The sequence below is a fragment of the Hyalella azteca genome, unplaced genomic scaffold (assembly GCF_000764305.2).
Source record: "Hyalella azteca isolate HAZT.00-mixed unplaced genomic scaffold, Hazt_2.0.2 contig8021, whole genome shotgun sequence".
Taxonomy (NCBI): Eukaryota; Metazoa; Arthropoda; class Malacostraca; order Amphipoda; family Hyalellidae; genus Hyalella; species Hyalella azteca.
This window is the reverse complement of record NW_025938127.1, coordinates 1-16,091: the sequence shown is the minus strand read 5'-3', so window position 1 is coordinate 16,091 and position 16,091 is coordinate 1. Positions and strand designations below refer to the sequence as shown.

Below are 16,091 nucleotides of genomic sequence, written 5' to 3'. Positions count from 1 at the left end.
GACGAGGACGGAGAAGTGATGAGGGATGAAAAAATCAAGAAAAGGGAAATAAAGAGGAGGTAGAGAAGGGAGACAGAACACAGGGCTGGAGGAAGGGGCATGGGTGGAAAGGGAGGCTCTCAAGCTGTGAGGCAGCGGAAGCCCGAGCGCACTGTTACGTTGGGGGTTCGGTGAGATAAGGTCAGACGGGCCTCAGGGCTATATAACCTTTAGATTTATGAAGATTTCAAAGCTAACTCTACAGCTTGAGAAAGTGATTTCAGAAGTTTTAAATTAGGCTCTTGAAGCATACTAGTATCGCAGGAATAACGTGTTTTGTTAGGGACTTTGTTAAGTTAGTCGAATTTAGCTGTTCACAGCGGCCTCCTGCTCCTCATGCACGATAAGAAGCTTCAAATGCAAGCATGGAACGTGCCCACGACTGCAAGCACACGACCGAGGCGCGGATGCAAGCACACGACAGAGGCGTGGATGCAAGCGCACGACAGAGGCGTGGATGCAAGCACACGACAGAGGCGCGGATGCAAGCACACGACAGAGGCGCGGATGCAAGCACACGGCAGAGGCGCGGATGCAAGCACACGGCAGAGGCGTGGATGCAAGCACACGACAGAGGCGCGGATGCAAGCACTGAGCGCCCAGCACTGCAGCTGAGTGGTTGGTGGCCAAGACAATCGATGAGCGCAAGGACGGCGGTGGAAGAAGCAGCACTCAGGCCGAGTTCTCATAGAAATGCCTATTCTGTGCACATAATTACTGAGGTTACCAACTCACATCATGTGCACAAAGTTCAGAAACATCTCCAACAATATCGCCGCTAATACTCGACGGTTGGAATCAAATCAATGGGACATTTTTAGCTTTTGATTAGCAGGAAATAGCGAAGGAACAACTCAAAATTCCACACGTAACTTTCGAACGGCAACCGTCAACCGATGGCAAAGTGAGACAAAAACTTGAAACGCTCCCTCATGACCCTGCAATGCATATAATTTTTAAATTGCACAATTATGTAGACAATCAACTTGGACAATCAAGTATGGTGCAGACAATCACTACTAATATTTTTTAACCATATAACCATTATAACCATTATGAAGTAAATGGAGTACATGGAGTAAATAAAGTAAATGGAGTACATGGAGTAAATGATAGTCTTTTCAACGATCATTTACTTTGATCCGCAGAATGGATACAGACTGCGCCTGTGGTATTACCATAATCTATTATTCGTCCAAATTATGCGATACTTTTATCCGTTGATGAATATTTAAGAGGCTTGAGCGCAGCACGTGGCCGAGCTCAGGCTGCGATTTACATCCAAACTTGGAGTCCACGTTCATAAATATGGACTAAAAAGCCTTGCTCACTAAATGAGCACATTTTGCCAGAAAGATTTTTCAGCAAGAGGCAACATCATTGCTCTTGAATTGAAATAGAATTTTTCTCAATTGCTTATCTTTGTAAAACCGCTAGCGGCCAAAATGAAAATGATATTGAAATTTTTTGGCGACAGATAAAACTAACAACAAGAAATACAAAAATAACTGAGTTGAAACCAAAAAAATTTGAAACAACTGGCTGCTGCAGAAGAGAAGTAACTGGCGGTTGGATCGCCTTGAAACAACATTTGATAACTTCTCATCAGCCTTTGAAATAAGTTTGGTGCGCGGCAGAACAATAATGAATTTCGCAGCTGCCGACGTAGCCCTAAAGAGCATCTCCATCATGAGGGCCGCGCGTTGTTTTAATCTGCAGGTCCCGACGGCAGCTCATCAAGCGCCCCAAGCTGGCGAAATTGAATCAGCGAACCGGCAGTCGCGGCCGCCTCTGCGACGCCGCAATCTCTTGACGTTCTCGCATCAGAGTCAGCCGCTAAAAATGGGGAGACGTCAGCAATACTGGCATGGGGAAAAGTTTTATCGCCCCAGACTGTGAAACTGTCATGAGGAACGTTTTATCGCCCCAGACTGCGGTACTGTCGCAGACTGCGATATCGCCCCAGACTGCGATGTTTAGTTTTGCCGTCACTGAACGCCTGCTCTGTCGCCGCGCCGACGAGCTGCATTTAAATTGCATGCAATGTTCGGGAGCAGCGCGTAAGATTGTCATCATGCTGGAGTAGAGCGGGGCTGCAAACGGTAAAAGATTCATTAATGTCACTGCCGATATGTGCTTGTATTTCTATGCAGTCCTTTGAAAGAACATTTTCCGTGAGAAACGAAAATTATTACGCGTAAAAAAACTACAAAGTTTGAAACAGAAAAATTGTTGGCATGATTACAATCCATATTTTCAATTACACCCAAGATCTTACACAACAATTCGTCAAAATCAAACAACCAGTCAATCCATAGCTATCGTTCAACATCAGAAGATTCACAAAACTATAACATTTCACATTTTTTTCACGTCTCTAGAGATTCAAAGATGACGGTGAGCTGACAACAGAGGCCCAGGAGACGAGCTCAGAGCACTCAGCTCGACCAACAACTGCGCGTGTTGTGGCCTCCTTATTCTTCACCGCGCTACCTCACGCAACTAAACGTAATTGTGCTGCTGCTGCTGCTGCTGTATAGGTCTATGACCAACAAACTTCACTTTCTATTCCTAGCATATAAATTGCACAAAAAATTTGCTGTTATCGCTTAATGATCTTCAAATTGTCTTCACTCGGTTATCAACTAAAATTTACATTTTGTAACTAATTGCTTCTAATTACAACATATGAGATCCTCCTGAAAGGATTTAATTCACAGGTAGGCAATATATTAATGCTCAATGGTAAATAAGGAATGAAATAGAGAATCTTTTTAAAATTAATCAAATTATCGGCAAAAAACTACGAGTCTCAAGTCAGTTAGCAGTCATTACACCCGCTTGACCCGCCGCTATTGCTAACATTAATCAAAACGACAGCGGGTAACAATTACTACCAAGCGAATAATCTTTGCTTAATTATACACTGCAATGGGACGCAGCGAGTTTCGATATTTGTCTTTTCTTCTCCGCTTAATTTTACGTCGCAGTATTTGTGATAAATTTCATAGTTTTTGGCGGCAATGCAACACAGGCCGGGTATAGAACACACATCGCGTGGCAGTTCCACCTGACGCTCACGACTGCAATATCAACTGTATTCTTTATTCCGTCATGGAAATGGAAGAATGCCACGAATGCATTCCATTGCTAAACACTCTCAATTACCATTCGAGACATGTGAAAATTAAACAAAAGATATAATAATAGAACAATGAGATGACTTATTGCAACTTCACTCGAGTTGAGGCTAATTCGGGCATTGCGGTATGAGGTGATTGTGTTGCACACAACCTTGCCGCAACGCGACTGTCGCCGCACTGACGGGCAGGGCAGGGGCAGCGGCCGCAGCGCCAGCGTGACCATCGCTCGGCCTAGTGGCTGATGGCAAGAGGATGAAGAGGAGACGAGAGGGGAGATGCAGAGACAAGCAAGAGAAGAAAAAAGTTAATGGGAAGCAGATTGAGAAATAAATGAGAGAAAATGAATAAAAAGGAATGTCGATCATGGACGATGAAAATCATGAGAGAGACTGTAGCCTTTATCTAGGCTGACGTTACCAGGATTCAATTTTTCAGTTAAATCTTGATTCAAGCATTGCTAGCAAATAATGACTGGAGATGTATGAGTATAACGGTAAAAATGACCAATATCGTAAGTAATATCCTCTTCTTTTAACGATTAATACTGCGAGTCTTCCTAAATCAATGGTTTAAATTATCTCCCAGAGTTTAATTCTGTACTTAATACTTTTAACATTAAGAAATGAATTTCAGAAGACAGGGTTCGTGAAGGTCGATCTGTCGTCGCAACATCGGTCATCGGTACTGTGTACGCACCTTTTCGGCACCGTGCCAAGATAAAGTATAGTATAACACAGCATTATTGCAACGTCACGTTTTGCAGTACAGTACTATGCAGCACTACTACACTCTCTCAATTTAAGGTCAAAATCTGCGGCACAAACTTACGCAGCATTATTGTAATTCTACAATTTGCGGTACATTATTACAAGGCGCCAAAGCTCGAAAACATTGAAATAACTAAAAATTTGCTGCAACAATTATTGATACACAAATAACATTTTACTTCAGTATTCAATGCTAGACAATAATAAATGTCACAACGTTCTGTCAAAACTTTCGTACCTGATTCGTACAAAAAGCAATCAGGCAATGCCGCGGGCAGCTCTGGCGAGGGGAGTTGACAAGGGGTCAACCGAGACACACTAGTCAAATGATCTATCAATCGATCCCTCACAACAGATTCCATTACTTTGCAAACGACACTTGTCAAACTGACAGGGCGATAGTTGCCCGGGCAGCTTTTGTCACCTTTTTTGAGCTTCTCCCATGGTGAGCTTCTTTCCCATGAGCTTCTTTCCAGTCAGCCGGCAAGACCCCTTCGTTCAAAGTTTTTCGAAAAACTGACGTCAATTAAGGGCCGGGTAGGACAGTTGCTAACTCTTTGAGTAATCTGGGGTGGAAGCCGTCTGGTCCACATGACTTGTTTGGATTTACAGCGATAAGGCTATTGAGAACCTCTTCTTCTTGTATTTCAAAACTTGTTAATTTAGAGCCGACTGGGCGCTCCTCAATAGCTGGAATACTGTTCAGGTCATCTTCAGTGAATGCGCTACTGAAAATCTGATTAAGAACGTTAGCCTTGCCCTCATCAGAGGATATCTTTCGTTGATCTACTTTCAAATCAGAAATACCGTCCTTCATCTTGCACTTAGAGCTAGCGTACAAAAAAAGGTTATTTTTTGCATTTTTAGCAATATTTTTTCGAGGGTTTTTACAGCGGTGCGACAGCTTTCTTTAGCTTGATTTCGAGCTCTTGCGTATAGGTTATAGTCAGCATCGCAACGAGTCTGTAAATAAGTAAAATAACGCTGGTATTATCTAGGCTGACGTTACCAGTATTCAATTTTTCAGTTAAATCTTGATTCAAGCATTGCTAGCAAATAATGACTGGACATAAGTGCGAGTATAACAGTAAATAAAATGTATAAAAAAAAATTTTTAAAACCACGTATTCATGTGGACTAATAAGTAGAAAATAATTTTTCGGCAGCTACTGATCTCTGTTTGCTTTCATTCTCTTGGTCTTTTGTATTTCAGTTAAAATATTTTACATCTAAAACGAAAAACGTGTGGCGCATATGTATTTAATTGTTTGGTGATTACTTGATATGATGAATATGATGGTTCATTGAACATTTAATAAGTGTATTGCTGATATATCTGATTTGAGCAAATTTTGTTATTTACTGTTGGTATATTGATTTATCATGTTTCATTCAATATAGGTAGTTTGAAATGTGTATAAGTAATTCAAGCAAGTAAAGATATGAATCATGAATAACGCAGGTCAGGGTATGTGAAAATTTTAAAAGAATCAAATTTTTAGTTAAGCCCCTCTTCGATTTTAGCAAGCCAGCGAAATGTGAGCTCATATAGCGTAGGAGCAAAATTTAAAAATCATATTCCCTACGTAGAACTGAAAGTTTAGAATTATAGAAATGAACCTTACTTACGTTACTATATAGTACAGTTCAAGTAAAAAAATGGGCTGTTTATGTGATAACGAAACCGCGGATCTGTTATGAAGTGTTACATTTCCACTTGTTACGGTGGAACAAATCGGTCAGATCAGTTTCGCGTTCAGTCCGATCTTTGTGGAATGAAAAGACGAAAACATGGCGGTTTTTTGCACGGGACTTTTTTTATCTATTGTTGCGGAGGCCTGCAACTGCCGGGGCCATTACCTGGCAAGGCAATTCCCTAAAAGGTGGCAGCGATCCGGCCAGACTACAGAAATGCGTCTCCTCTTCGACGGCCTTCACAGCCCAGGCCCTCATGACTTCATTTTGGTTCTGCGACCTTTGATCTCGATAACTCAGATAAGAAAAAATTTAAAACAAAAGTACTTTCTAGTCGAACAAATTATTCAACAGTATATAGTGAAAATGACACTCTAAAGTCTAAGTTATTCAACTCTTATGAAATTAAATAACATGGAATTTTATTAACTATTATGTTGATATTCGTGTCAGCTATGTCTGTAGAAATTTGATGGGCAATTGTGAAGAGACTTCAGTGCAGCTCCATTATTACAAAGCTTCAAATAATGGTTTGAGACCGAAATATCACTATTGGAATATTGTTCCAATAGTGGAACAATATTGGAATATTGTTCTGATGACAATCACGTAAGAATAATGTTAGCCTACTGTTTGGGAAACAAGAAACAATATATTAATAAATGAATTTGTTTTTATTGTTAAGACAGCATTTCTCGTGGGTCTCAGCTATATCACATGTCTTATTAAAAAATTTATAGAGAAAGAGGAAAATTTATTTTGCCGCTGATTTCAATTGCAACCCCTAGATCGAGTGCCACACAACAAAAGAGGCCCTTAGGAGGCCGTGCGCAGTTAAGCTCCGAGAAGAAAACGCCCTGGAGTCCCGCGCCCCCATGTGGGGCCTCGGTGTAATTTTGTGGTGAAGGGCTGCGCCTGCTGATCAACTTGATGTATGATGAATTAACTCGGCATATAAGGTCCAGCACTCATAATGCTGAGTCGCAGGTAGTTATGGCTTCAAGACAATGCGCTTTAAAAGAATGCATGACGTATGATGTGAGTTAGCACACGCAAAGCGTGATGTTTTAACTTAATAACATTTTCCTAATTTCTAGAATGGTTGAAAACTCAAAGAAAATTAACTTATAAAGTAAGTGTGCATTTGTGCATGTCAAGATTATGAACGCAAACTTGTGGTGGCCTTAGAATGAGAACTTCGATGGAGCTAGACCGCCGCGACGCATTTAACTCCGACAACCAAGATATATCAATATAATTACTTCTCCACAATTTCATACGACTTCCACATTGGACAAATGAACGAAACTGATGGTAAGGGCAGCACGGGACTGCATTGGCGCCTGGCAAGTCACCTTGCAGCTCAGGGTCTCTGGAGGCTCGTCTTCACAGGCCCGCCCTCAGCGGCGCCGGAACTGCAGGCGTCGTTCTTTTGTTTCGTACAAGCAACCCACTGCGTGCGTGCTTCTACTACGCTTGAAAACACTAGACTAAAATATAAGTTCGCACACTAGGATTTCCAAGGTTTGCAGTCCTCTCATTTAATCGATTAGCTCGTTGGATTTTTGGCATTTTCAAATCACCGCCTTTTAGAATCACTGCGCAACATGTTGGGTATAATTTCCCAACCTGAATTCTTGGAGCACCACGTTTAAGAAGTGGTCAACGCGCTTTTTATAAATTAGAGCCTTGTTGGAGCCTTGGGTTCTAGCATGGGAGATTTGGGGTATCCCCACGTGTGCAAGTTCTGATATTTTTGGCCGCTCATTTTAATCCTCTCTTTACCAAGGAAATTGAAAGGGGGTTTTCTCTCTTGTACACAACTCTTGTGCAGAAAATTCAAGTTTCTGGGTGCTTGTTCAATGAATATCTTTCAACACTGGCATGGCCACAAAAATTGCTAATAACTGCTTTCCTTTTAGTCGCGCATTTATTCAGTTTAAAACATACTTGAACATTCAACTAAGTGTATTTCCTGTGCATTTCATTTGGCGTAATGTACGCGCTGTAAAGCGACTTTAATTGGCGGGACTAAGGCAGATTGTAACCTTAAAATTTTATTCTCTACTAACTTTATTCTTTTAACTTTATCTGTTGAACCCTTAATCTGAATGCCATGGCGTTCAAGAAATCAAGTCAATTTGAATTTGAAGCTTGGTAGTTAAAATGTACTGAAGCCATACTTTTGTTTGACGCATTCGCACATTTAAAATCCCATTATGTGTATTTATTTTTCATTGAATATGGTGAGCATTCAGTCCATTTAAATGATACTACGATAAGTGATAAAGTGCTGTACTATTACTAGTGTTAAACATCATTATTAAAACATGGTTTTATTGCCGGTAGATCCTGCACCACTAACCTATTATCTACGTTGAACGATTGGACTCGCCTGCTGGACGCAAGGGAGCCAGTGGATGCATTGTACCTCGATTTTGCCAAAGCATTAGGGTACGGCCAGACTAAAAGCTAGAAAGCTGAAGCTCGCGGAAGCTTGGAGCGCGCTGACGCGAGCTGGCGCGTGTAGGTGACCAGACACAACGCGAGGTGGCGCGCTCAGTCAAAGAAAATTTTCAACTATCGCCTCTCCAGAGCCCGGCGAAGCGTTGAGTGCGCGTTTGGCATTACGGCCGCAAAGTTTAGATTACTAACGAAGTCTATCGAAACAAGTGTTGAACAGGCAACAGTAATTGTAAAAGCCATTTGTGTTTTATACAATATAGAATGGAATCGAAGTATACTTGTATATTTCAATGAGGTCACCACGCAGACGTCGGTAACTGAGGCTTGGAAGCTTCATAATCTTTAATCTTTCCTCATAGGAATTGCCTTTCTAACCCGGAATTCTCCTTGTTGTACGCCTTTGAACACTCTCGACTAAATTTTTGTCCTTTTCAAGTTTCGGTGACCGCACGACGACTTCGACATCATCACTCTGTCGTTGCATCACCTATCTGACCAGCTGCTAGGGGTGCGAGGCGTCCCAGATAGCAGATCAAAACAGATGGAGCAGATCAAAGCTTCGACAGCCATACCCGACGACGTCTCAGGGGCAACTACAAGCGCGTGCTCGCGCTTGCATATTTAACTCAACAAATCTGCAAGCTTCGCGCCTCAGCAAGCGCCGCGGGTGCTAGCGTGAGCGCGCGTCCTATCTGGCCACCCCTATGGGATTGTTTGAATATAATATAGTCGCTTCAGCGCGCTTTCGCTCGCGTGCGCTTTCTCGCTTTCTGTCTGGCCGCACCCTTAGACAGTGTTCCGCGCGAGCGGCTGTTGTGTAAAGTGTCTTTGGAAATTGAGGAAAACGTACTCCAATGGATCAGAGATTTTCTAGAAGGTAGACGACAACGTGTCAAGATTAACGGAACTGTGTCAGACTGGGCAACAGTGCGCAGTGGCGTGCCACTAGGAAGCGTTCTTGGGCCTTTTTCGTTCGTTTCTTTTATAAACGACGTGCCAGAAGTAGTGTCCAGCGTGTGCTCCATGAATGCCGATGACACAAAAGTTTATAATTCAGTGAAGAATGCGTCAAATAAAGCGCAATCGCAAGATGATCTTGACAGTTTAGTTAACTGGGCTGATACGTGGCAGCTGCGGTTTAATGCTGACAAGTGTAAAGTACTTCACTTCGGGAAGAACAATGAACAGCAGATTACAGTATGAGAAGACATTGATGCAACGAGAGAGTAATGATTGAAAAGTCTAGTGTGGAAAAAGATCTTGGAGTTTATGTCGACAATGGGCTTAAATTTTCTAAGCATGTTGCAACGCAAGCTAGCACATCCAACAAACTTCTTGGACTAATCAGACGCTCATCCGAGTTCCTATAGATGCAGAAGCGATGAAGCAGTTGTTTGTTGCTGTCGTGCGCCCGAATCTAGAGTTGGAAACATTGTGTGGTCGCCGAGATTTGAAAAGGACAAATGAGAATGTTCAAAGATGTGCAACAAGAATAATTCCAGGCTTGAAGGGCAAGTCTTATGAAGAAAAATTAAAGATTATGAAGTTTCCAAGCCTCAGTCATCGACGTCTGCGTGGGGACCTCAATGAAGTATACAAGTATACTCATGATTTATACAAGGTCCCCGAAGGATTACTAGAATTTGAAACAAGAACCAACATCAGAGGCCAAGGCTAGAAACTAAAAAAACTGCTCTGCAACTTCTTCACGCGACAACATTTCTTCTCGCTTCGAATCACCGACATGTGGAACAGCCTCCCCGATGACATCGTTGGCGCTCCAAGTATGAACGCGTTCAAGAACAGACTAGATAAAGCTATGGTAAAATATGTGTTCAGATTTGAAATACCTAGCACCATGTCGATCCCGGTGGAAGTCTAGTAGCTATTTCAAACTATCGTCAGTCATGAAAAGATCCGGTCAAATGACACGATTTTAGATCTTCTGTGATCAAGGCACGAAAAGGAAAAGACTCGGCGACAGGCCACATCAGGCCTACACTTCAGCGCCGACATCACTATGCTATGTTAATTATGTTATGTTAGTGATCGCAGCTCTAAAATCCCATTATGAGTACTTATTTATCATTGAATATGGTGAGCATTCAGTCCATCCAAATGATACAACGTTAAAGTGATAAACTGCTATACTAGTGACGCCATTGTTTTTTCCTTATATATATACACCATGACGGCAACTTCTCGAACTCGAACCTTCCTCCGCGAATCCACTGTTGCGGATGAGGCATAGCAACGAACCTTGAGCTTAGAGAAATCTTCAATTTCATTACAACAGACCGTTTCGAACTTTTTTACGGTTCATTACACTCTTTTTCTACACCACTACCCTAACTATCAACTGGCAGCTATATCATCAACTTTTTCTTTAATGTTCAGTTCAAGAGTGTCTAGCTCCTGTTGCTTTGTTTTCAAAGATCGCCTCATGGCGTTGAATTTTGCGAATTATTTATTTTATAGAGAATTCTTCAATTTCATTACAACAAACTGTTTCGAACTAAAAAGTCTACGGGACTCCAGCGTCATCGATGAATAAATATATCTGACTGAACGTCATTCAATCGTGTACTGTAGAAGCTTTCTTGTCTAAGTACCTTAGAATTCTTGTGGAGGCTTGCCTTCCGAATAGGTTACGAAAATTTCCTACAAATGCAGGATGAGCTATGCGGAAAAACTCCTATTATCCTATTTAGATGGCTGAATGTCGAAGAATTTCCCACGAAATTCAGGGCCTTATTATTATCTCTTTAAATTTTTTACCAAAGAAAAAACACTAACGTATTTGTGCTCATTTCCATGATGACTACAATTATACCGCCGTGGTTGCAGTTTGCACAACACGTAAATAATGTGCAATAAAAAACAACATTTATAGCTTGACTACAAAACGCCAATCAGCCCACGCAAACAATACTCATGTCAGTCAATGCTGGTTCGCTCAATATAAGAATTTATACACGCGAGTTGTCACATGCATACGCAAGAAATCACTACAGACATCCTGAAAGCGACTATTTTCTTTTATAGTTGTTTGCAGGCGTAGAAAACGTAGGCTCAGCAATATTTTTTGGATAACTTCGATAGAAAGCAAATTGAACCAAGCAATAAAACAAATTACTGAATCTGACAAGAAAAATTTTCTACATTGTAATCTTTTACTATATACCCGGTACTATCTTTATCTCTTCTTGAATCAAAATGTGACTTAATCAATGCGAAAAAATTTGAAGTAGAAAGTTTGTTGGTGTAGTTAGAATATCTAATCTAAATTCAAGTGTATTATGCTGTTTCACATAATTCAAAAATACTACTGGGATCTTTAATTTATTGCTATTGTTGTTGACATTGTGAGGGATCAAAAAAGGGAGGTGGGATTCAAAGCTTGAAATCCAGTTCTGAAAACAACAAATATGGATAGGTTTTCCAAGCGACTTGAGAGTTGAGACCCCGTCATTCAAAGCGCTGATCTAACGTTACTTGTAGACCAATTTGCATATTAAGTGAGCACGACCCACCAATGTTGTCAGATGGCCTAAAAACGGACAAGTCCGCGCACAAAAAATCCTATTATTTAATATTTACTAGTAAATGCGTAGGTTCCGGTGCAAAAATGAAATTTTCATTTTTTTGCACTTTTTAAATTTAATAAGGTAATACGCCATCATCAAATTTTTCCGGCCAATGCAATTAAAAGAATCTCAATAGCGGAATTAGTCCAGAAAAAAGGCCCTGCAACTCACCGGTGGGTCGAGCCGCACTTAACGTGCTAAAGAGAGAGCCGATTAAACGAATATTTGAAGTACAACTTGCATTAAAGTTCTTAGTAAAATTCATGAGAAAAATTGAATTTTTCAGATCAAAATTAAATAAATTTATGACTTAAATGTAGCTGTAATTTATAAAAATTATAATAACAATTTTCCATAGTCGACACTTCCCTTCTCCTTGTTTCAGCTATTGCATGTTTTTGTCTCTTACATTATAATTTTCCATCCTCTAGTATTGTAAATATATAAAAGGTGTGACCTCTCGATATATTCCAATATATATTCCAACGCTCGTTTATTGGCTTTATTAACTTGACCTTCAATATGCTTAGAAAATTTCAACTCATTGTCGACATTAACTCCTAAATCTTTTTCCATTGTCGACTTTGACATCATCACTCTGTCGTTGCAACCGTGTCTTCTCATACTGTAATCTTGCTGTTAATTATTCTTGCCAAGGTGGAATACTTTACATTTGTCAGCGTTAAAACGCAGCTGCCACTTATCAGCCCAGTCAACCAGCCTGTCAAGATCACATTGTAATTGTACTTTTTGCGACGTATTCTTCACTGTATTATAAATTATTGTGCCGTTAGCATACATCGAGCACACACTAGACACATCTTCTGGCAGATCGTTTATAAACGCAACGAATAAAACAGGCCCGAGAATGCTTCTTTGTGGCACGTCGCTGCGCACTGGAGCCCAGTCTGATACGGACCCATTAATAAGCGGATGATTACTAGTGTTACATCACATTTTTCTCGGTCATCGTAAAGATTTTGGATTAATTAATACTGACACGTTAGCGTCTCCCTACTAGAAAATCTATGATCTATTTGAGTACATTGCTGTCAATTCCCAAAGACTGCAATTTCCGCTACAGCCGCTCATGTGGGACACTGTCAAATGCCTTGGCAAAATCGAGGTACACTGCATCTACTGGCTCCCTTTCGTCCAGCAGGCGGGTCCATTCGTTCAGAGTCGNATGGGAGGCACCTATAATATACAAAGAAGGGCATAGGTACCGAGGCGCGGAAAACTCCAATGTACTCTGCCAAATGCAATGCACAATGCAATTGTTTTGTGCCTGAAGCTAAAGAGCTGCCGCGCCTGAGCGTGACGCCGCAATGTCAAGGTCCCCCTCAGTTCGTATAGTGTGTGGACCGGCGGCCAAATGATGTTCGTCTTCACCTGCTGTCAAAATCTTAAGATGTAAGATGTAAGTGCAAATCTGAAGATGTAAGTGCATCGAAATATTTATAAGGAAATTTACGTGAGGGTTCAGTGAAGAAACTTCTGAAAAAATCACGGTCTGAACGAGGCAAATAATAAGTCAGTATTGCATGGTTATTCCGAAAGTATTTATGTTGAATGAAAGTTTCGTTTCAATCAAAGAGTATGTTCCTTTATAACCACATGTGTAGTGACAGTTCCGTCATGAATGTAAAAGGATGATGAATAAGAGAGGCAGCTTTAACGATGATGTTTGTCCATATCCACGACTAAGAGTGAAAGTTCCGTCAGGAATTACAGCGCGAGGTATTAAGCGTGGGAGCCTTCACGTCCTGCAGGGATCCTAATTAATGCCTGTGATCCTTGACGGTAATTGAACAGTTCCGGCCACGGTCGTCCTCAGCAGGACTCAGGACATCGTCCTGTGAGTCGCTACCTTCAGTCCTGTCAAAACTCCGACAAATGAGAAAGAATTTGACGAAATATCGATGCACTTACAGCTCTGCATGCCTAATCCTGATTCAGTTTGACACGATAAAAAAAGCAGGCATGATACGTCCGCTCTCTGCTCGTGATGTGGGTGAGAAAGTGATTCACTACTTAGACGATATGACTCATTCATTTACCTGAGTGTATGATAGTGTCCTCATGTTATTGTGATTCAACAATACGAAAATCCAGCGACCGAGGTTACTAGGCATCTGGTCGTGTCATGCATAATTGTGTCGTAGATAATATTGTTACTATTTTTTTGTGGTAAGCATGGTGGAATATAAAAATAGAATGTATCGTATATCGAATGTATTCAGGATTTAATTGAGGCGAGAGAGAACCCGTAGTAAAGAGATCGGTTGTTGCTGATCCCGTCGCTTCGTGCAACATCGTTGGCCTTGCAAAGTTCAGAGTAACAAAAATTGGCAGCTGCAGAGGTTTGGTCCAGAGGCAGTGTTCTATTCTATGGTTAATGTCCGGAATGTGTTAATGTTTTGCATTATTGTTCTGTTCCAATAAGATATGATATAAGTGCGAGCCCAATACCTATCCAGACGCTCCCGTTTTCGGTTATTTAGATTAGTTTAATATCCTTATATTCTGGTTAATAAACATTTTCGTGTCTCGTTCTTCAAATAAATTATTCACTGGGGTAAATTTGGTCACCTCGGCGAGCAAGTTCATCACACAAGGTAACAAAACGAACAGTATTTCTTCGCGCTCGTATAAGCGTACGTATATAGTACTGTTTTTCATAATAAGTGATTAACAAATCTTTATTTAGTTGTATCAGGTATTAGTTAAGAATATTAAATAATTTAAAAAAAATTGAATGCTGATTTCGGAATTTTGGTAAACGTTTTTCAAATCAAACGTGGATCGTTCGATATAAGTCAGGGGGAATCGTGGTTGAGAAATTAATTCATCGAGGACTAAAAAGAGAATGAACAGTTAAACGGATGATTGAGATGAATGAGAGTACAGACCAAAAAATATCTTGATGAATTAGCAATAAGTAAAATTTTCGATTCAGCTTTCAAAAATGTATCATAAAATTTAGGAGGAAGGACGCGGCCAATGGCCATGTTCTTGCAACAATGTTCCCGCACGCCCTGCGCGTTGTACGTATTGCTGCCAGGCCTGCTTGTCATTCAAGTTATGTTGATATTGCGTTCCGGAGACATACAAACAGAAGGTACAAATGCTGAAGGTACGTTCCGGAGACATACAAGCTGAAGGTACAAATGCTGAAGGTACGTTCCGGAGACATACAAACAGAAGGTACAAATGCGTGTCCGATAGGTGAGGTTCTCCTGCTGCTAACAATGCGTATTAAGAACAATTAAAACATTCACTAGGTTTCACTCACCCATGAGGAGGATGGGGCAGGCTGAGGCTCTGACCTCTCCTCAGCAGAGCAGAGCGGCGCTCCTGCAACTCAACCATTGAACACTTGCTTGTGTTCACACTTCAAATGTTCACAATGTCAGACAGATTCAGGTACTCAACTTAGAAATTTTTATTGATATTATAATAACTCTGAAAATCTGCTAAATAATTCGGGCTGTAAGAAAGTATTTTGGTTTTGACCCCTGCACTTCGTGCTAATCAGGATGCCAGATTAGCCACCCGACCATTCACCAACGCACTACTCACTGTACATTATGCAAGATCGTGTCACTGAATAGTCACGACGCTACGCANCTACACGCACTAGTGGATACTGTCATGGATATGGTGCACTACCCGCACTAGTGGATACTGTCATGGATATGGTGCACTACACGTACTAGTGGATACTGTCATGGATATGGTGCACTACACGTACTAGTGGATACTGTCATGGATATGGTGCACTACACGCACTAGTGGATACTGTCATGGATATGGTGCACTACACGCACTAGTGGATACTGTCATGGATATGGTGCACTACACGCACTAGTGGATACTGTCATGGATATAGGGTCAACAGCATCATGCGGAGTCACGTTTGCCCGGCATGACGCGGCAGTCGCAAGAGGCCGGGGCTCTCCCAGCCACCCGTGTGGCCCCTAACTCTACGGCCGTGCCCTCCCAGCCACCCGTGTGGCCCCTAACTCTATGGCTGGGGCCCTCCCAGCCACCCGTGTGGCCCCTAACTCTATGGCTGGGGCCCTCCCAGCCACCCGTGTGGCCCCAACTCTCTGGGCGCGGTGTCAAGTATTCGTTAAGATGGCAGAGAAACGCTATAATGATAAATTTACTGCCCCCGTAGACACAGCAACTTAATTGGAAATAAATGGTTTTAAACTTTATTCTTATTCGTTATTGGAGTACCTTGTAGAGGTGAAATTCAAATTTTAGAATTACATAACACGCGTTAAGCAAATCAAGTTGAAATTCATAATCTAAATTACACGTCGTCACCACTGATACGAGATAAACATCACGTCACCACTGATACGAGATAAACATCACGTCACCAC

At 41.4% G+C, this 16,091-nt stretch overlaps 1 protein-coding gene across 1 annotated transcript in view; it reads right to left on the bottom strand.

Annotated features, from left to right (window-relative positions):
• The window catches only part of LOC108673168, a 37,438-nt gene extending 22,324 nt beyond the window's left edge, over positions 1-15,114 (bottom strand). The window contains exon 1 of the mRNA XM_047881450.1: positions 14,993-15,114. Coding sequence (XP_047737406.1) covers positions 14,993-15,069 — 77 coding nt within the window. The 5' untranslated portion in view covers positions 15,070-15,114. The remainder of the gene's footprint in view (positions 1-14,992) is intronic.
• Positions 15,115-16,091: the final 977 nt, after the last annotated feature.